We start from the raw sequence: 21,235 nt of genomic DNA on the forward strand, positions 1-21,235 counted from the left end.
GCCTGGCATATAGTAAGCACTTAACAAATGCCATAATAATAACAATAATAATAATAACAAAACCTAAGGGCAGCCTGAGTAGCCTGACCCTAAAAAATAACCCTGCCTGTGGATTTGGTTTTCACCTAAAAACTTAGTGTTCTTCTCTCTGACCTTAACCTTTCAATCCAGTGATCATAAAACTCATCCACTGTAGTGATTCCATAACGATGGTCATAGTACATTCATGATGCAAATGTTTTTTTTCATATTTCTAATCTGTTGGCTGAGTTTTTCCAAAATATGTTCCAGATTTCTCGGGTGATTCGTACCCCTCGAGGAAATGCTCTCCTTGTTGGTGTTGGAGGCTCTGGGAAGCAGAGTTTAACTAAACTGGCCTCATTCATTGCTGGCTATGAAATATTTCAGATCACTTTAACCAGGTGGGTCATCAGACTTCCATACCTATCACCCTTAGATGGATTTTAACATTCATCAGCGATGGTGATTGAAGAGCTCGAGAAAGAAAATATTTGCTTCTTTCAAATGTAGACGCCCTCCAAGCTCCTTGCCTTTGCTTCCTTCCGGTTGAGTTTCTATAATATTTACTCCATGTGACCATTTGTGAAGATGTTCTGGACACCTCACCTCATGCAAAATACAGTGCAATATATATATTTGAAGATGAACCTATGTAATTTCTAATTCTTATCCTTGTATTTTTTTCCAGCACTTAGTACAGTGCCTTGCACACAATAGACCCTCCCTAAATACTATTGAATCAAAGCCAGAAGAATGTCACATTAATATGTATCTCATAGGCCACGTTTATCTCCTTTCCTTTCCTCATTGAAAGGGGAGTTCTTTGAATTATTTTTCTAATGGCATTTGTTAAGCACTTACTACGTGTCAAGCACCGTTCTAAGCGCTGATTGGTTTGAGCATCATTCTGGTTGAATTTTCGTAGCGGTGGTCCAACTGGGAGGGCTTGCTGGGAGATTTGGCAGGTCCAGCAGCAGATTCATGACATCCATAAATATCAGGAACAATAATATTTATTGAGCAGCTATTGGATGCTTGGGGAAAAATACAAAGGAAATACAAGATATTATCCTTGCCCCTGATTTATCTTAGATTGTTTTCCCGATGTGACTGGGGTATATAATAAACACTATGTGAAGATTTCTCCATATCATTTGTGAAAAATTAACTTCTATATTTTAATGGCCCCGAATGTTGGAACAAGTGGTTTGAGTTTTTTTAAGATGAGGGGAACAGGCTGGTTTTGGTCTCTTTATCTACAAAGTGCAAGCTCACAACCTCTTTCAGTTCTTTGTATATTTTCTGTTTAAACCTTGTCAAGCGATTTTTCAACTTCTTCCAATCACTTTCTCTGCATTTGTACTCCCATATGATCCTCTGTTGATAAGTTATTAGAGGTTAACATTCTTTATTTAATCCACATTTATCAATTTATCTTTTTTCTATCTAGCCAATTTAACTTCAATTCAGAATGAGTAGATTATAAGGCTTGTGGTGAAATTTAGCCCAGAGAATAATCACAATATTTTTTTCTAGATCCTATACCACTACAAATCTGATGGAAGACTTGAAGTTTTTGTACAAAACAGCAGGCCAACATGACAAAGGCATCAGTTTCATTTTTACAGACAATGAGATTAAAGAAGAGTCATTCTTGGAATACCTGAATAATGTTCTATCATCCGGTGAGGTAGGACTTCTAGGTTTTTTCTTAATGCTTTGGATTCTTCCGTCACTCTCCATGTCTCTTTCTAGCTTTCTGCTCTGCATGTCATCAAATAATTGAACTGTATGATTGAAATATTAGGTGATTGTTAGATGAGGAAGAAAACCATTTGCAGGGGGTCTGCATAGAACACCCTTAATACCGTTTGATCCGAAGAACTGAAATGGGCATGAGAAAACTGTCGTAGGCTCTCAAAAGACAAGATAAGAATTTAAAATTCAGGCCTGAATAACCACAAGCTTCCTGATTTGTGCTAACCGTAGGTTCCTATGCAATGTGGATAGTGGTCTGCACAGCTGTTTGAGCTGGGGTATCTGACAGTTTCCAATCAGGAAAATTAGAATCCCTATGGCAACTTTTTGACCCACTAGCCCTTTAAAGCCTGCCCCCTCCCAGTCTTATCTCTCCTAAAATCCCTGATTCTATGCTCCCAGTGGTAAATTGGCCACTCTGCATTGGGCAAACGTTAGCAGGGATTGTGTTGGGTGGACCAGACCAGTTCTGGAGCCAGGTATCCCAGAGCAGCTTGAATAGTCAACTTTGGTGGTTAGATGTCAACATATCTTCTTAATAGAAATTTAGAGTTTTCCATTCTTCAGTCTGGGACCCTTGCTTCTTCCACACCCTTGTTGATACCAGAGCAGTCTCCAGAGTGCAGGTGACCTGATGGCAGGGCATGGGAAATGCAGGAAAAAACAGCATTGCTGAAGGAGCTGCCAATCGAGTAGATAAAGAATCCAGGAGAACCCCATCAAATGGAAAGACAGCTTGCCTGCATTACCCCAGTGTATTGATTTTCAACCCACCTACAAGAAATGTGACAAAAGAAAATGCGTATCAAATTTACGTAACTGACTTGCTGACCAATAGGTCAGATATTGCTAAACCATTATGGCAGAACCCCTGACTTAAAAAAAAAAATCCTGTTAATTGGGGTTCAAGGCGGCATTGTTTGTATAAGGGTATGGAAGCTTAGAGTAAACATTTTCTTTTTACCTCATGTTGGCCTCATGTTGGCCACTTTTAAATGGCTGTATGTTCCTCTCACTCATCAATCCATCAGAAGTATTTGCTGGGTGCCTACTGTATGCAGAGCATTGTACTAAGTTCCTGGGAGAGCTTTTTTTAAAAATAATTCTACTACAATGTATTTACAGTGCCTACTGTGTGCAGAACATTGTACTAAGTTCCTGGGAGAGCTTTTTTTTTAAAAAAAATTCTAAAATAATGTATTTACATTTACCTGATAATTGAATTGAATAGCTGTTCTTACTTTTAAGGTATCCAACTTGTTTGCCTGGGATGAAATTGATGAAATCAATGGTGACCTCATATCAGTTCTGAAGAGGGAGCATCCTAAGCGTCCTCCAACCAATGAGAATCTGTATGATTACTTCATGAGTCGGGTTCGGCGCAACCTCCATGTTATCCTTTGCTTTTCTCCAGTGGGTGAAAAATTCCGAAATAGAGCTCTGAAGTTCCCTGCACTCATTTCAGGGTGCACTACAGATTGGTTCAGCCGATGGCCTAAGGATGCACTGGTTGCTGGTATGCTTACAATTTTCAATTTTGGATGTCGACCAAACTGCTTTACAAAGGTTTCTAAGCTTGTGAGATTTGGACCTTCCAGAAATGTCCTTCCTGATATTCAGAACAGTTTTAACAGTGCCCTCTAGGTGCACAGCATGGGCTTTGGAGTCAGAGGTCATGGGTTCAAATCCCGACTCTGGCAACTGTCAGCTGTGTAACTTTGGGCAAGTCACTTAACTTCTCTGTGCCTCAGTTACCTCATCTGTAAAATGGTGATTAAAACTGTGAGCCCCCCGTGGGACAACCTGATCACCTTGTAACCTCCCCAGCGCTTAGAACAGCGCTTTGCACATAGTAAGCGCTTAACAAATACCATTATTATTATCACTTAATAAGATGTGATCATGCACAATGAGGTCCTGGAATACAGTCAGACCCACCATCACTGAGGCATTCTCCTCCCATCTCTCCTTTCCTGGATGAGAGATGTGAGGCAAATGGATGAAAACAAGTGAGATATCCAAAAAACTACTCTAGGTGTGATGAGATAAAATTAGGTAATGCTAAAGTGGGTGGACAGAAGAAATGCTATGAAGATCCAATGATTCAGTCACATCGTTATGGGATATAGCAACAGACAGTGGATGGAGGCAGCAATCAGAAATGGGGTGACTTGAGGCAGAGGCTTTTGGAAAAACCTGCGAAGGAGAAGCAAAAAGAGCATCAGGGACTGTGGGAAACAAATGCAATGGTCCAGCAGAAAACAATCTTTACTTGCAAACGATGAAGTAATAGTCTTAGTCATTGATAGTCAGAGTCATTGATTACTCCTGGGTACAAAGCTCTGGAAAAAAATACATGGATGAAAAATAGACATGGTCCCTGATCCCAAGGGGTTCACAGTCTAATAATAATACTAATAATCATGATGATGGTATTTAAGTGCTTACTATGTGTCAAGCACTGTTCTAAGTCCAAGACTTGGGTCAGAGGACTGGTGATAGACACATAGGGAAAGATGAAATGGTAAAACCCCAAAACCCCCAGTGAAATACTAAGATAATAATAATAATGGCATTTATTAAGCACTTACTATGTGCAAAGCACTGCACTAAGCGCTGGGGAGGTTACATGGTGATCATGTTGTCCCACGGGGGGCTCACAGTCTTAATCCCCATTTTACAGATGAGGTAACTGAGGCACAGAGAAGTGAAGTGACTTGCCCAAAGTCACACAGCTGACAGTCACACACAGTGGCGGAGTTGGGATTTGAACCCATGACCTCTAACTCCAAAGCCTGTGCTCTTTCCACTGAGCCACGCTGCTTCAACAATACAAGCAAAAAAGTAAGGTGATACTGGGGAGTTTTAGGCTACTTGTGTCACATCTGCACAAAATGATTAAAAAAGAGCGTCATTGTCAAGTGCATCCCTTCTCTATATAAAAATGTTCTAAATTTTATTTAATGGAAGTTGGACTATCAAAAGTAATGATGCAGAATATTTTTGGGACATATCACAGTCTGGATTCCTTGAACATTTCTGAGAATCAAACACATCCAACAGATACTGTAGATGGGCCTTAATTTACTAAATTAGCAGAAGATATGGTCTGTTTATGATACTAAAAAAGTCAACGCAGTCTCAAACAATTCATATTCTAAGTTTGTACTTCAGCTAACGTACCTTTTGTAGAGGCTCCTGGTTAGAGATTGAATTATTAACTTCACCCATAGACCTGAATACAGTTGAAACTATCTTTTTCATGCAGGAAAGACTTTTTACTAATCTATTTACTCATTGACTTTTAAGGTCAACCTTTTACTCTAATATTTTCATGAACCAGTAGCACTGGACCAGAAAATAAAAGCTACAGAAATATGAAACTATATGCATTAGCACTTGTAAAATTATAATTTGGCCAAATTATTTCTGTGGTTTAATCTTCGATAACTGTATTCATATAAACATATAAAATATATGGAATTCCACTCAAAACATTTTTCACAAATTGACTCACCATCACTGGATTTTTTAAAGATACATTCTAAAAGAATGATTTTTTACATTGCAAAATGCCAGGTTCCCATAAACCCCTGTATTGAAGAAAAATCCTTACAATAATGCAAACTTTTTTTTAATCATCTTGAAAATAGTTCTTAGTTTCTCACATTGCAAATTACTCCCCTCTTTCTCTCCAATAATCCTCTGTGTACCTTTGTGAGCCCCAAGTCATTACTCAAATCAATTAACCTCTTTTAAAATTTTGCTAACCTCCAAAATTTGGTAATTACAATTCTTCTAGATGAAATATTCAAGCAGAACAATTGACTATTTATTTTAAAATCCTATTGCACCTCAACTAAAAATAACCCCCTCAACTTGAATGTCTCACACAAAAGCTTCAGACACTTCTTACATAATTAAAACCAGGCTTATAGAAAATTATTGTTTCATTTTCTACCATAGTGAATTCCAGGTTGGGCAATTAACTGCAACTGCTTCCATCTAATTATCCAGGCTGGAAGAGTAAATGATTGAATTGTACATACTCATCTTTCAGAAAACAGCATCCAAGAATGATTCGAGCTACTTCTTACCAGAAAATCCAGTATTTATTTTGTATACTTCAGTAAGCACTATTCACCCTTAAAGTGCAGCTATAAATTTAAAATTTTTCTGAAAACCTATGATTTGGTTCTTAATTTTAATTTGAATAATAATAATACTTGTTATGCATTTAGTATGTTCATTCAATTTATTCAATCGTATTTATAGAGCATTTACTGTGAGCAGAGTACTGTACTAAGCACTAACAATACAGTACTTAGCGCTAATTTAGCACTTAGTAAAACCAGCACTGTGTTCCAGGCTCTTTACTAAATTTGGGGTAGATACAGGATAATCAGGATGGATACAGTCCCTATCCCATATGGGTTTCAGAGTCTAAGTAGGAGGGAGAAGGATTTAATACCCATTTTATAGATGAGGAACTTGAAGTAGAGAGAAGTTAACAGCTTACCTGAGGTCACACAGCAGGTAAGTGGCAGAGTTTGGTATTAGAACCCAGGTCCTCTGATTCCCTGATCTGTGCTTTTTCCTCTAGGCAACATTGCTTCCCAGTTCTTATTGTCCCCCCTAATGTTACACTGTAAGGAGTAAAAAAAAAATTCCTAATGGTACCTAACTTGAACTTTCCAGTGGTGATGAACCTTCAGGTATACTTATTTTCGTAGCCTTACAATCCTGGTTTATTTACTTCGAGTGTGCAGTGGTATTTGTTGCTAATTTCCTATGTGCACAGCATTGTTCTAAGCACTTGGGAGAGTACATATAATAGTGTCAGACCACCAGCAATTGAAGCAATGCTGAGGTAGCAGTGTGGTTTACTTGAAAGAGCACGGTCCGGGGAGTCAGAGTATGTGGGTTCTAATCTCGGTTCTGCCCCTTGTCTGCTATGTGACCTTGGGCAAGCCACTTAACTTCTCTGTGCCTGTTTCTTCACCTGTAAAATGGGGATTAAAGACCGAGTTTTACATGGGGCAGGGACTCTGCCTAATCCAATTACCTTAAATCTACCCTAGTGCTTAGTACAGTGCTTAACAAATACCATTAAAAAAAAAAAATAACTCCAGTGGATATCCTGCTAGCAGAAGGATATACCACTCCTTTCACTCATTCATTCAATCATGTTTATTGAGCTGAGAAAAATAGCTCCAGTCTGGTCATTGCTAGGGGAAATTTGCAATTTGATGTCTGAGCAACGCTCCCCACAAATGAGATGGTCCTCGACAAGATGCCCTGTTTCAATAGAAGCAGTATGCATGGGGTAAGAGATTCTCTCAGTGAAACTCACAAATTCATGGATCCAATTTCACCCTCTTACCCGATCTTGTCAGCCACGCCAGCATACACTGAAACTCTCACCATCGGTAATAATAATAATAATAATAATGGTATTTGTTAAGTTCTTACTATGTGTCAGACACTGTTCTAAACACTGGGGTAAATACAAGATACAGTAGCATCTTCCAATTTGAAGGACCACTATGTGTGTGTGTGTGTGTGTGTGTGTGTGTGTGTGTGTGTGTGTGTGTGTGTGTGTGTGTATGGCCTATATTTTCATCAAATTCATGCTTCATCTGTTCGCTTTTGATACATAATTTACTATAAAGGTATGCTTGTCCCTAGAAATAGCAACTCCTAAAAGTAAGAATGATTAAAATACAAACTTTAAACATGGGGTTCATGCGTTTTTATCCAAAATTAGCAAGGCCTGAGGAATAACAAATGCATTCATATCCTTTTAAATTATTAGTGAAAGTGGTAATTTGAGCATGCTGCCTATCAGAATCTTGAATTTCAGAAATGTGTCCTGTACATTTTTAAACCAGCCCTTGTGCCTCCAGAACCAAAGAGCAGAGGAAGAAGGCTCTCAGGCTAAAGAACCAAGTCAGATTTTCAAATGTTTTTGTATACGATTAGGATAAATGGAGACATTTCATTGTATTGGTTTTAAACAGAAACATGATATACAATCTGGATGTAGAGATTCCTCATTTGGACTAGAAAATGGCATTGCATTGTGGAAAAATTTCAAATTTTTAGTAAAGTCTACAAATCAGGGATCTCTTTTTTTTTTGGTACATTTCCTCAGAGAAACACTTAACAGTTATCATCTACATTTAGATTGGCAGGACGGTGTTTCCCACACTGGCCTTTTAAGTCCCACATACACCCATCAGTGGCATCTTTTTCAAATTCAGACAACTATTTATAATCATTTAGATGAAAAGAAAGATGTTTTGCTCAAAGCTCACAAAGTATGTTTGGGGGGGGTCTTTTTTCTGACAGTCTCCGAACACTTCTTATCATCCTATGATATTGACTGCACTTCGGAAACTAAAAGAGAGGTAGTCCAATGCATGGGTTCCTTCCAGGATGGAGTAGCCGAAAAGTGTGTTGACTATTTCCAGAGATTTCGCCGTGCCACTCATGTGACTCCCAAGTCCTACCTCTCCTTCATCCAGGGGTATAAGTCAATATATCGGGAAAAGCATGCTGAAGTGCAGACTTTGGCCCACAGGTAAGATTTGCTTTTTCCCTTAAAAATGATTGCAAATCAGTCAAGTTAGGAAACCTGATTTGTTGCAATAACTCAAGAATGTGTACTTAACACTGATTTGGAGCAGGACATTTTAAAGAACACTTGGGAGAGTGTATTAGAGTTAGTAGACAGAATTTCTTGCCTGTAAAGGAGCTTAAAATCAATTATGGGAGACAGACACTAAAATAAATTGCAGGTATGGGGAAAGCACCAGAAACTCCTTAATATCAGCATTAAAAAAACTAATTCATTCATTCAATCATATTTATTGAGTGCTTACTGTGTACTAAGCACTTGGGAAGTACAAGTTGGCAACATATAGAGATAGTCCCTAACCAACAACGGGCTCACAGTCTAGAAGGGGGAGACAGGCAACAAAACATGTGGAGAGGTGTCAAGTCATCAGAATAACTCCTTACCATCTTCTTTAAAGCACTCAATCAGCTCTAGCTGTCCTACCTTACCACTCTATTTCCTGCTATAACCCAGTCTGTACATAATCCCAGCTCTGCCACTTATCAGCTGTGTGACTTTGAGCAAGTCACTTCACTTCTCTGGGCCTCAGTTACCTCATCTGTAAAATGGGGATTAAGACTGTGAGCTACATGTGGAACAACCTGATTACCTTGTATTCCCCCCAGCGCTTAGAACAGTGCTTTGCACATAGTATGCGCTTAAGGAATGCCATCATCATCATCATCCTCCTCTACCAATTTATTCACCACACCTCGATCTTGTTTATCTTGCCGATGACCCCTTGTCACATCATCATCATCATCATCATCATCAATCGTATTTATTGAGCGCTTACTATGTGCAGAGCACTGTACTAAGCGCTTGGGAAGTACAAATTGGCAACATATAGAGACAGTCCCTACCCAACAGTGGGCTCACAGTCTAAAAGGGGGAGACAGAGAACAAAACCAAATGGCAGCAAACCTTGTGACTCCCAGGCCCCTACCCTGTCCCCATGCAGCAGATAAATGGCAGCAAACCTTGTGACTCCCAGGCCCCTACCCTGTCATCATCAATCGTATTTATTGAGCGCTTACTATGTGCAGAGCACTGTACTAAGCGCTTGGGAAGTACAAATTGGCATCATGTAGAGACAGTCCCTACCAAACAGTGGGCTCACAGTCTAAAAGGGGGAGACAGAGAACAAAACCAATTGGCAGCAAACCTTGTGACTCCAAGGCCCCTACCCTGTCCCTATGCAGCAGACAAATGGCAGCAAAGCTTGTGACTCCCAGGCCCCTACCCTGTCCCCATGCAGCAGACAAATGGCAGCAAACCTTGTGACTCCCAGGCCCCTACCCTGTCATCATCAATCGTATTTATTGAGCGCTTACTATGTGCAGAGCACTGTACTAAGCGCTTGGGAAGTACAAATTGGCAACATATGGAGACAGTCCCTACCCAACAGTAGGCTCACAGTCTAAAAGAGGGAGACAGAGAACAAAACGAAATGGCAGCAAACCTTGTGACTCCCAGGCCCCTACCCTGTCCCCATGCAGCAGACAAATGGCAGCAAACCTTGTGACTCCCAGGCCCCTACCCTGTCATCATCAATCGTATTTATTGAGCGCTTACTATGTGCAGAGCACTGTACTAAGCGCTTGGGAAGTACAAATTGGCAACATATGGAGACAGTCCCTACCCAACAGTAGGCTCACAGTCTAAAAGAGGGAGACAGAGAACAAAACGAAATGGCAGCAAACCTTGTGACTCCCAGGCCCCTACCCTGTGCCCATGCAGCAGACAAATGGCAGCAAACCTTGTGACTCCCAGGCCCCTACCCTGTCATCATCAATCGTATTTATTGAGCGCTTACTATGTGCAGAGCACTGTACTAAGCGCTTGGGAAGTACAAATTGGCAACATATAGAGACAGTCCCTACCCAACAGTGGGCTCACAGTCTGAAAGGGGGAGACAGAGAACAAAACCAATTGGCAGCAAACCTTGTGACTCCCAGGCCCCTACCCTGTCCCCATGCAGCAGACAAATGGCAGCAAACCTTGTGACTCCTAGGCCCCTACCCTGTCACTATGCAGCAGAAAAATGGCAGCAAACCTTGTTACTCCCAGGCCCCAACCCTGTCCCCATGCAGCAGACAAACGGCAGCAGACAAACGGCAGCAAACCTTGTTACTCCCAGGCCCCTACCATGTCATCATCAATCGTATTTATTGAGCACTTACTATGTGCAGAGCACTGTACTAAGCGCTTGGGAAGTTCAATTTGGCAACATATAGAGACAGTTCCTACCGAAAAGTGGGCTCACAGTCTAAAAGGGGGAGACAGAGAACAAAACCAAATGGCAGCAACTCCTTGAACGAGTTGTCTACACGCGCTGCCTAGAATTCCTCAACAACAACTCTCTCCTCGACCCCCTCCAGTCTGGCTTCCGTCCCCTTCATTCCACGGAAACTGCGCTCTCAAAGGTCACCAATGACCTCCTGCTTGCCAAATCCAACGGCTCATACTCTGTCCTAATCCTCCTCGACCTCTCAGCTGCCTTTGACACTGTGGACCACCCCCTTCTCCTCAACACGTTATCTGACCTTGGCTTCACAGACTCCGTCCTCTCCTGGTTCTCCTCTTATCTCTCCGGTCGTTCTTTCTCAGTCTCTTTTGCAGGCTCCTCCTCCCCCTCCCATCCTCTTACTGTGGGGGTTCCCCAAGGTTCAGTGCTTGGTCCCCTTCTGTTCTCAATCTACACTCACTCCCTTGGTGACCTCATTCGCTCCCACGGCTTCCACTATCATCTCTACGCTGATGACACCCAGATCTACATCTCTGCCCCTGCTCTCTCCCCCTCCCTCCAGGCTCGCATCTCCTCCTGCCTTCAGGACATCTCCATCTGGATGTCCGCCCGCCACCTAAAGCTCAACATGTCGAAGACTGAGCTCCTTGTCTTCCCTCCCAAACCTTGTCCTCTCCCTGACTTTCCCATCTCTGTTGACGGCACTACCATCCTTCCCGTCTCACAAGCCCGCAACCTTGGTGTCATCCTCGACTCCGCTCTCTCATTCACCCCTCACATCCAAGCCGTCACCAAAACCTGCCGGTCTCAGCTCCGCAACATTGCCAAGATCCGCCCTTTCCTCTCCATCCAAACTGCTACCCTGCTAATTCAAGCTCTCATCCTATCCCGTCTGGACTACTGCACTAGCCTTCTCTCTGATCTCCCATCCTCGTGTCTCTCTCCACTTCAATCCATACTTCATGCTGCTGCCCGGATTATCTTTGTCCAGAAACGCTCTGGACATATTACTCCCCTCCTCAAAAACCTCCAATGGCTACCGATCAATCTGCGCATCAAGCAGAAACTCCTCACCCTGGGCTTCAAGGCTCTCCATCACCTCGCCCCCTCCTACCTCACCTCCCTTCTCTCCTTCTACTGCCCAGCCCGCACCCTCCGCTCCTCCACCACTAATCTCCTCACCGTACCTCGCTCTCGCCTGTCCCGCCATCGACCCCCGGCCCACGTCATCCCCCGGGCCTGGAATGCCCTCCCTCTGCCCATCCGCCAAGCTAGCTCTCTTCCTCCCTTCAAGGCCCTGCTGAGAGCTCACCTCCTCCAGGAGGCCTTCCCAGACTGAGCCCCTTCTTTCCTCTCCCCCTCGTCCCCCTCTCCATCCCCCCGTCTTACCTCCTTCCCTTCCCCACAGCACCTGTATATATGTATATATGGTTGTACATATTTATTACTCTATTTATTTATTTATTTATTTATTTTACTTGTACATTTCTATCCTACTTATTTTATTTTGTTGGTATGTTTGGTTCAGTTCTCTGTCTCCCCCTTTTAGACTGTGAGCCCACTGTTGGGTAGGGACTGTCTCTATGTGATGCCAATTTGTACTTCCCAAGCGCTTAGTACAGTGCTCTGCACATAGTAAGCGCTCAATAAATACGATTGATTGATTGATTGATTGATTGATTGTGACTCCCAGGCCCCTACCCTGTCCCCATGCAGCAGATAAATGGCAGTAAAGGTTGTGACTCCCAGGCCCCTACCCTGTCATCATCAATCGTATTTATTGAGTGCTTACTATGTGCAGAGCACTGTACTAAGCGCTTGGGAAGTACAAATTGGCAACATATAGAGACAGTCCCTACCCAACAGTGGGCTCACAGTCTAAAAGGGGGAGACAGAGAACAAAAACAAATGGCAGCAAACCTTGTGACTCCCAGGCCCCTACCCTGTCCCCATGCAGCAGACAAATGGCAGCAATCCATGTGACTCCCAGGCCCCTACCCTGTCATCATCAATCGTATTTATTGAGCACTTACTATGTGCAGAGCACTGTACTAAGCGCTTGGGAAGTACAAATTGGCAACATATAGAGACAGTCGCTACCCAACAGTGGGCTCACAGTCTAAAAGGGGGAGACAGGGAACAAAACCAAATGGCAGCAAACCTTGTGACTCCCAGGCCCCTATCCAGTCCCCATGCAGCAGATAAATGGCAGCAAACCTTGTGACTCCCAGGCCCCTACCCTGACAGCATCAATCGTATTTATTGAGCGCTTACTATGTGAAGAGCACTGTACTAAGCGCTTGGAAAGTACAAATTGGCAACATATAGAGACAGTCCCTACCCAACAGTGGGCTCACAGTCTAAAAGGGGGAGACAGAGAACAAAACCAAATCGCAGCAAACCTTGTGACTCCCAGGCCCCTACCCTGTCATCATCAATCATATTTATTGAGTGCTTACTATGTGCAGAGCACTGTACTAAGCGCTTGGGAAGTACAAATTGGCAACATATAGAGACAGTTCCTACGCAACAGTGGGCTCACTGTCTAAAAGGGGGAGACAGAGAACAAAACCAAATGGCAGCAAACCGTTTGACTCCCAGGCCCCTATCCAGTCCCCATGCAGCAGATAAATGGCAGCAAACATTGTGACTCCCAGGCCCGTACCCTGACATCATCAATCGTATTTATTGAGCGCTTACTATGTGCAGAGCACTGTACTAAGCGCTTGGGAAGTACAAATTGGCAACATATAGAGACAGTCCCTACCCAACAGTGGGCTCACAGTCTAAAAGGGGGAGACAGGGAACAAAACCAAATGGCAGCAAACCTTGTGACTCCCAGGCCCCTATCCAGTCCCCATGCAGCAGATAAATGGCAGCAAACCTTGTGACTCCCAGGCCCGTACCATGACATCATCAATCGTATTTATTGAGTGCTTACTATGTGCAGAGCACTGTACTAAGCGCTTGGAAAGTACAAATTGGCAACATATAGAGACAGTCCCTACCCAACACTGGGCTCACAGTCTAAAAGGGGGAGACAGAGAACAAAACCAAAAGGCAGCAAACCTTGTGATTCCCAGGCCCCTATCCAGTCCCCATGCAGCAGATAAATGGCAGCAAACCTTGTGACTCCCAGGCCCGTACCCTGACAGCATCAATCGTATTTATTGAGCGCTTACTATGTGAAGAGCACTGTACTAAGCGCTTGGAAAGTACAAATTGGCAACATATAGAGACAGTCCCTACTCAACAGTGGACTCACAGTCTAAAGGGCGGAGACAGAGAACAAAACCAAATGGCAGCAAACCTTGTGACTCCCAGGCCCCTACCCTGTCCCCATGCAGCAGATAAATGGCAGCAAACCTTGTGACTCCCAGGCCCCTACCCTGTCATCATCAATCGTATTTATTGAGCGCTTACTATGTGCAGAGCACTGTACTAAGCGCTTGGGAAGTACAAATTGGCAACATGTAGAGACAGTCCCTACCCAAAAGTGGGCTCACAGTCTAAAAGGGGGAGACAGAGAACAAAACCAATTGGCAGCAAACCTTGTGACTCCAAGGCCCCTACCCTGTCCCTATGCAGCAGACAAATGGCAGCAAACCTTGTGACTCCCAGGCCCCTACCCTGTCCCCATGCAGCAGACAAATGGCAGCAAACCTTGTGACTCCCAGGCCCCTACCCTGTCATCATCAATCGTATTTATTGAGCGCTTACTATGTGCAGAGCACTGTACTAAGCGCTTGGGAAGTACAAATTGGCAACATATAGAGACAGTCCCTACCCAACAGTGGGCTTACAGTCTAAAAGGGGGGAGACAGAGAACAAAACCAAATAGCAGCAAACCTTTTGACTCCCAGGCCCCTTTCCAGTCCCCATGCAGCAGATAAATGGCAGCAAACCTTGTGACTCCCAGGCCCGTACCCTGACATCATCAATCGTATTTATTGAGCGCTTACTATGTGCACAGCACTGTACTAACCGCTTGGAAAGTACAAATTGGCAACATATAGAGACAGTACCTACTCAACAGTGGGCTCACTGTCTAAAAGGGGGAGACAGAGAACAAAACCAAATGGCAGCAAACCTTGTGACTCCCAGGCCCCTACCCTGTCATCATCAATCGTATTTATTGAGCGCTTACTATATGCAGAGCACTGTACTAAGCACTTGGGAAGTTCAATTTGGCAACATATAGAGACAGTCCCTACCCAACAGTGGGCTTACAGTCTAAAAGGGGGAGACAGAGAACAAAACCAAATGGCAGGAAACCTTTTGACTCCCAGGCCCCTACCCTGTCCCTACGCAGCAGACAAATGGCAGCAAACCTTGTGACTCCCAGGCCCCGACCCTCTCCCCATGCAGCAGACAAATGGCAGCAAAACCTGTGACTCCCAGGCCCCTACCCTGTCATCATCAATCATATTTATTGAGCGCTTACTATGTGCAGAGCACTGTACTAAGCGCTTGGGAAGTACAAATTGGCAACATATAGAGACAGTCCCTACCCAACAGTGGGCTCACAGTCTAAAAGTGGGAAACAGAGAACAAACCCAAATGGCAGCAAACCTTGTGACTCCCAGGCCCCTACCCTGTCCCCATGCAGCAGACAAATGGCAGCAATCCTTGTGACTCCCAGGCCCCTACCCTGTCATCATCAATTGTATTTATTGAGCGCTTACTATGTGCAGAGCACTGTACTAAGCGCTTGGGAAGTACAAATTGGCAACATATAGAGACAGTCCCTACCCAACAGTGGGCTTACAGTCTAAAAGGGGGAGACAGAGGAGAAAACCAAATAGCAGCAAACCTTGTGACTCCCAGGCCCCTACCCTGTCATCATCAATCGTATTTATTGAGAGCTTACTATATGCAGAGCACTGTACTAAACGCTTGGGAAGTACAAATTGGCAACATATAGAGACAGTCCCTGCCCAACAGTGGGCTCACAGTCTAAAAGGGGGAGACAGAGAACAAAACCAAATGGCAGCAAACCTTGTGACTCCCAGGCCCCTACCTTGTCCCCATGCAGCAGACAAATGGCAGCAAACCTTGTGACTCCCAGGCCCCTACCCTGTCATCATCAATCGTATTTATTGAGCGCTTACTATGTGCAGAGCACTGTACTAAGCGCTTGGGAAGTACAAGTTGGCAACATATAGAGACAGTCCCTACCCAACAGTGGGCTCCCAGTCTAAAAGGGGGAGACAGAGAACAAAACCAAATGGCAGCAAACCTTGTGACTCCCAGACCCCTACCCTCTCCCCATGCAGCAGACAAATGGCAGCAAACCTTCTGACTCCCAGGCCCCTACCCTGACATCATCAATCGTATTTATTGAGCGCTTACTATGTGCAGAGCACTGTACTAAGCGCTTGGGAAGTACAAATTGGCAACATATAGAGACAGTCCCTACCCAACAGTGGGCTCAGAGTCTAAAAGGGGGAGACAGAGAACAAAACCAAATGGCAGCAAACCTTGTGACTCCCAGGCCCCTATCCACTCCCCATGCAGCAGATAAATGGCAGCAAACCTTGTGACTCCCAGGCCCGTACCCTGACATCATCAATCGTATTTATTGAGCGCTTACTATGTGCAGAGCACTGTACTAAGCGCTTGGAAAGTACAAATTGGCAACGTATAGAGACAGTCCCTACTCAACAGTGGGCTCACAGTCTAAAAGGGGGAGACAGAGAACAAAACCAAATGGCAGCAAACCTTGTGACTCCCAGGCCCCTACCCTGTCCCTACGCAGGAGACAAATGGCAGCAAACCTTGTGACTCCCAGGCCCCTACCCTCTCCCCATGCAGCAGACAAATGGCAGCAAACCTTGTGACTCCCAGGCCCCTACCCTGTCATCAACAATCGTATTTATTGAGCGCTTACTATGTGCAGAGCACTGTACTAAGCGCTTGGGAAGTACAAATTGGCAACATATAGAGACAGTCCCTACCCAACAGTGGGCTCACAGTCTAAAAGGGGGAGACAGAGAACAAAACCAAATGGCAGCAAACCTTGTGACTCCCAGGCCCCTACCCTCTCCCCATGCAGCAGACAAATGGCAGCAAACCTTGTGACTCCCAGGCCCCTACCCTGTCATCATCAATCGTATTTATTGAGCGCTTACTATGTGCAGAGCACTGTACTAAGCGCTTGGGAAGTACAAATTGGCAACATATAGAGACAGTCCCTACCCAACAGTGGGCTCACAGTCTAAAAGGGGGAGACAGAGAACAAAACCAAATGGTAGCAAACCTTGTGACTCCCAGGCCCCTATCCAGTCCCCTTGCAGCAGATAAATGGCAGCAAACCTTGTGACTCCCAGGCCCGTACCCTGACATCATCAATCGTATTTATTGAGCGCTTACTATGTGCAGAGCACTGTACTAAGCGCTTGGAAAGTACAAATTGGCAACATGTAGAGACAGTCCCTACCCAACAGTGGGCTCACAGTCTAAAAGGGGGAGACAGAGAACAAAACCAATTGGCAGCAAACCTTGTGACTCCCAGGCCCCTACCCTGTCCCCATGCAGCAGACAAATGGCAGCAAACATGGTGACTCCCAGGCCCCTACCCTGTCATCATCAATTGTATTTATTGAGCGCTTACTATGTGCAGAGCACTGTACTAAGCGCTTGGGAAGTACAAATTGGCAACATATAGAGACAGTCACTACCCAACAGTGGGCTCACAGTCTAAAAGGGGGAGACAGAGAACAAAACCAGTTGGCAGCAAACCTTGTGACTCCAAGGCCCCTACCCTGTCCCTACGCAGCAGATAAATGGCAGCAAACCTTGTGACTCCCAGGCCCCTACCCTGTCCCCATGCAGCAGACAAATGGCAGCAAACCTTGTGACTCCCAGGCCCCTACCCTGTCATCATCAATCGTATTTATTGAGCACTTACTATGTGCAGAGCACTGTACTAAGCGCTTGGGAAGTACAAATTGGCAACATATAGAGAAAGTCCCTACTCAACAGTGAGCTCACAGTCTAAAAGGCGGAGACAGAGAACAAAACCAAATGGCAGCAAACCTTGTGACTCCCAGGCCCCTATCCAGTCCCCATGCAGCAGATAAATGGCAGCAAACCTTGTGACTCCCAGGCCCCTACCCTGTCATCATCAATCGTATTTATTGAACGCTTACTATGTGCAGAGCACTGTACTAAGCGCTTGGGAAGTACAAATTGGCAACATATAGAGACAGTCGCTACCCAACAGTGGGCTCACAGTCTGAAAGGGGGAGACAGACAACAAAACCAAATGTCAGGAAACCTTGTGACTCCCAGGCCCCTACCCTGTCCCCATGCAGCAGATAAATGGCAGTAAAGGTTGTGACTCCCAGGCACCTACCCTGTCATCATCAATCGTATTTATTGAGTGCTTACTATGTGCAGAGCACTGTACTAAGCGCTTGGGAAGTACAAATTGGCAACATATAGAGACAGTCCCTACCCAACAGTGGGCTCACAGTCTAAAAGGGGGAGACAGAGAACAAAAACAAATGGCAGCAAACCTTGTGACTCCCAGGCCCCTACCCTGTCCCCATGCAGCAGACAAATGGCAGCAATCCATGTGACTCCCAGGCCCCTACCCTGTCATCATCAATCGTATTTATTGAGCACTTACTATGTGCAGAGCACTGTACTAAGCGCTTGGGAAGTACAAATTGGCAACATATAGAGACAGTCGCTACCCAACAGTGGGCTCACATTCTAAAAGGGGGAGACAGAGAACAAAACCAAATCGCAGCAAACCTTGTGACTCCCAGGCCCCTACCCTGTCATCATCAATCGTATTTATTGAGCGCTTACTATGTGCAGAGCACTGTACTAAGCGCTTGGGAAGTACAAATTGGCAACATATAGGGACAGTTCCTACCCAACAGTGGGCTCACAGTCTAAAAGGGGGAGACAGAGAACAAAACCAGATGGCAGCAAACCTTGTGACTCCCAGGCCCCTATCCAGTCCCCATGCAGCAGATAAATGGCAGCAAACCTTGTGACTCCCAGGCCCGTACCCTGACATCATCAATCGTATTTATTGAGCGCTTACTATGTGCAGAGCACTGTACTAAGAGCTTGGGAAGTACAAATTGGCAACATATAGAGACAGTCCCTACCCAACAGTGGGCTCACAGTCTAAAAGGGGGAGACAGAGAACAAAACCAAATGGCAGCAAACCTTGTGACTCCCAGGCCCCTATCCAGTCCCCATGCAGCAGATAAATGGCAGCAAACCTTGTGACTCCCAGGCCCGTACCCTGACATCATCAATCGTATTTATTGAGCGCTTACTATGTGCAGAGCACTGTACTAAGCGCTTGGAAAGTACAAATTTGCAACATATAGAGACAGTCCCTTCTCAACAGTGGGCTCACAGTCTAAAGGGCGGAGACAGAGAACAAAACCAAATGGCAGCAAACCTTGTGACTCCCAGGCCCCTACCCTGTCCCCATGCAGCAGATAAATGGCAGCAAACCTTGTGACTCCCAGGCCCCTACCCTGTCATCATCAATCGTATTTATTGAGCACTTACTATGTGCAGAGCACTGTACTAAGCGCTTGTGAAGTACAAATTGGCAACATATAGAGACAGTCCCTATGCAACAGTGGGCTCACAGTCTGAAAGGGGGAGACAGACAACAAAACCAAATGGCAGGAAACCTTGTGACTCCCAGGCCCCTACCCTGTCCCTATGCAGCAGACAAATGGCAGCAAACCTTGTGACTCCAAGGCCCCTACCCTGTCCCTATGCAGCAGACAAATGGCAGCAAACCTTGTGACTCCCAGGCCCCTACCCTGTCCCCATGCAGCAGACAAATGGCAGCAAACCTTGTGACTCCCAGGCCCCTACCCTGTCATCATCAATCGTATTTATTGAGAGCTTACTATATGCAGAGCACTGTACTAAACGCTTGGGAAGTACAAATTGGCATCATATAGAGACAGTCGCTACCCAGTAGTGGGCTCACAGTCTAAAAGGGGGAGACAGAGAACAAAACCAAATGGCAGCAAACCTTGTGACTCCCAGGCCCCTACCTTGTCCCCATGCAGCAGACAAATGGCAGCAAACCTTGTGACTCCCAGGCCCCTACCCTGTCATCATCAATCGTATTTATTGAGCGCTTACTATGTGCAGAGTACTGTACTAAGCGCTTGGGAAGTACAAATTGGCAACATATAGAGACAGTCCCTACCCAACAGTGCGCTCACAGTCTAAAAGGGGGAGACAGAGAACAAAACCAAATAGCAGCAAACATGGTGACTCCCAGGCCCCTACCCTGTCCCTATGCAGCAGACAAATGGCAGCAAACCTTGTGACTCCCAGGCACCTACCCTGTCATCATCAATCGTATTTATTGAGCGCTTACTATGTGCAGAGCACTGTACTAAGTGCTTGGGAAGTACAAATTGGCAACATATAGAGACAGTCCCTACCCAACAGTGGGCTCACAGTCTAAAAGGGGGAGACAGAGAACAAAACCAAATGGCAGCAAACCTTGTGACTCCCAGGCCCCTACCCTCTCCCCATGCAGCAGACAAATGGCAGCAAACGTTGTGACTCCCAGGCCCCTACCCTGTCATCATCAATCGTATTTATTGAGCGCTTACTATGTGCAGAGCACTATACTAAGCGCTTGGGAAGTACAAATTGGCAACATATAGAGACAGTCGCTACCCAACAGTGGGCTCAGAGTCTAAAAGGGGGAGACAGAGAACAAAACCAAATGGCAGCAAACCTTGTGACTCCCAGGCCCCTATCCAGTCCCCATGCAGCAGATAAATGGCAGCAAACCTTGTGACTCCCAGGCCCGTACCCTGACATCATCAATCGTATTTATTGAGCGCTTACTATGTGCAGAGCACTGTACTAAGCGCTTGGAAAGTACAAATTGGCAACGTATAGAGACAGTCCCTACGCAACAGTGGGCTCACAGTCTAAAAGGCGGAGACAGAGAACAAAACCAAATGGCAGCAAACCTTGTGACTCCCAGGCCCCTACCCTGTCCCTACGCAGGAGACAAATGGCAGCAAACCTTGTGACTCCCACGCCGCTACCCTGTCCCCATGTAGCAGACAAATGGCAGCAAACCTTGTGACTCCCAGGCCCCTACCCTGTCATCATCAATCGTATTTATTGAGCGCTTACTATGTGCAGAGCACTGTACTAAGCGCTTGGGAAGTACAAATTGGCAACATATAGAGACAGTCGCTACCCAACAGTGGGCTCACAGTCTACAAGGGGGAGACAGAGAACAAAACCAAATGGCAGCAAACCTTGTGACTCCCAGGCCCCTACCTTGTCCCCATGCAGCAGACAAATGGCAGCAAACCTTGTGACTCCCAGGCACCTACCCTGTCATCATCAATCGTATTTATTGAGCGCTTACTATGTGCAGAGCACTGTACTAAGCGCTTGGGCAGTACAAATTGGCAACATATAGAGACAGTCCCTACCCAACAGTGGGCTCACAGTCTAAAAGGGGGAGACAGAGAACAAAACCAAATGGCAGCAAACCTTGTGACTCCCAGGCCACTACCCTCTCCCCATGCAGCAGACAAATGGCAGCAAACCTTGTGATT

At 45.1% G+C, this 21,235-nt stretch overlaps 1 protein-coding gene across 1 annotated transcript in view; it reads left to right on the forward strand.

The window, feature by feature from the left end:
• Positions 1 to 21,235, forward strand: part of DNAH5 (dynein axonemal heavy chain 5) — a 180,154-nt gene that overhangs the window by 97,473 nt on the left and 61,446 nt on the right. Inside the window, exons 53-56 of the mRNA XM_038770441.1 lie at positions 292 to 422; positions 1,558 to 1,711; positions 3,028 to 3,295; positions 8,131 to 8,362. Coding sequence (XP_038626369.1) covers positions 292 to 422; positions 1,558 to 1,711; positions 3,028 to 3,295; positions 8,131 to 8,362 — 785 coding nt within the window. The remainder of the gene's footprint in view (positions 1 to 291; positions 423 to 1,557; positions 1,712 to 3,027; positions 3,296 to 8,130; positions 8,363 to 21,235) is intronic.

Source organism: Tachyglossus aculeatus, chromosome X3 (assembly GCF_015852505.1).
Source record: "Tachyglossus aculeatus isolate mTacAcu1 chromosome X3, mTacAcu1.pri, whole genome shotgun sequence".
Taxonomy (NCBI): Eukaryota; Metazoa; Chordata; class Mammalia; order Monotremata; family Tachyglossidae; genus Tachyglossus; species Tachyglossus aculeatus.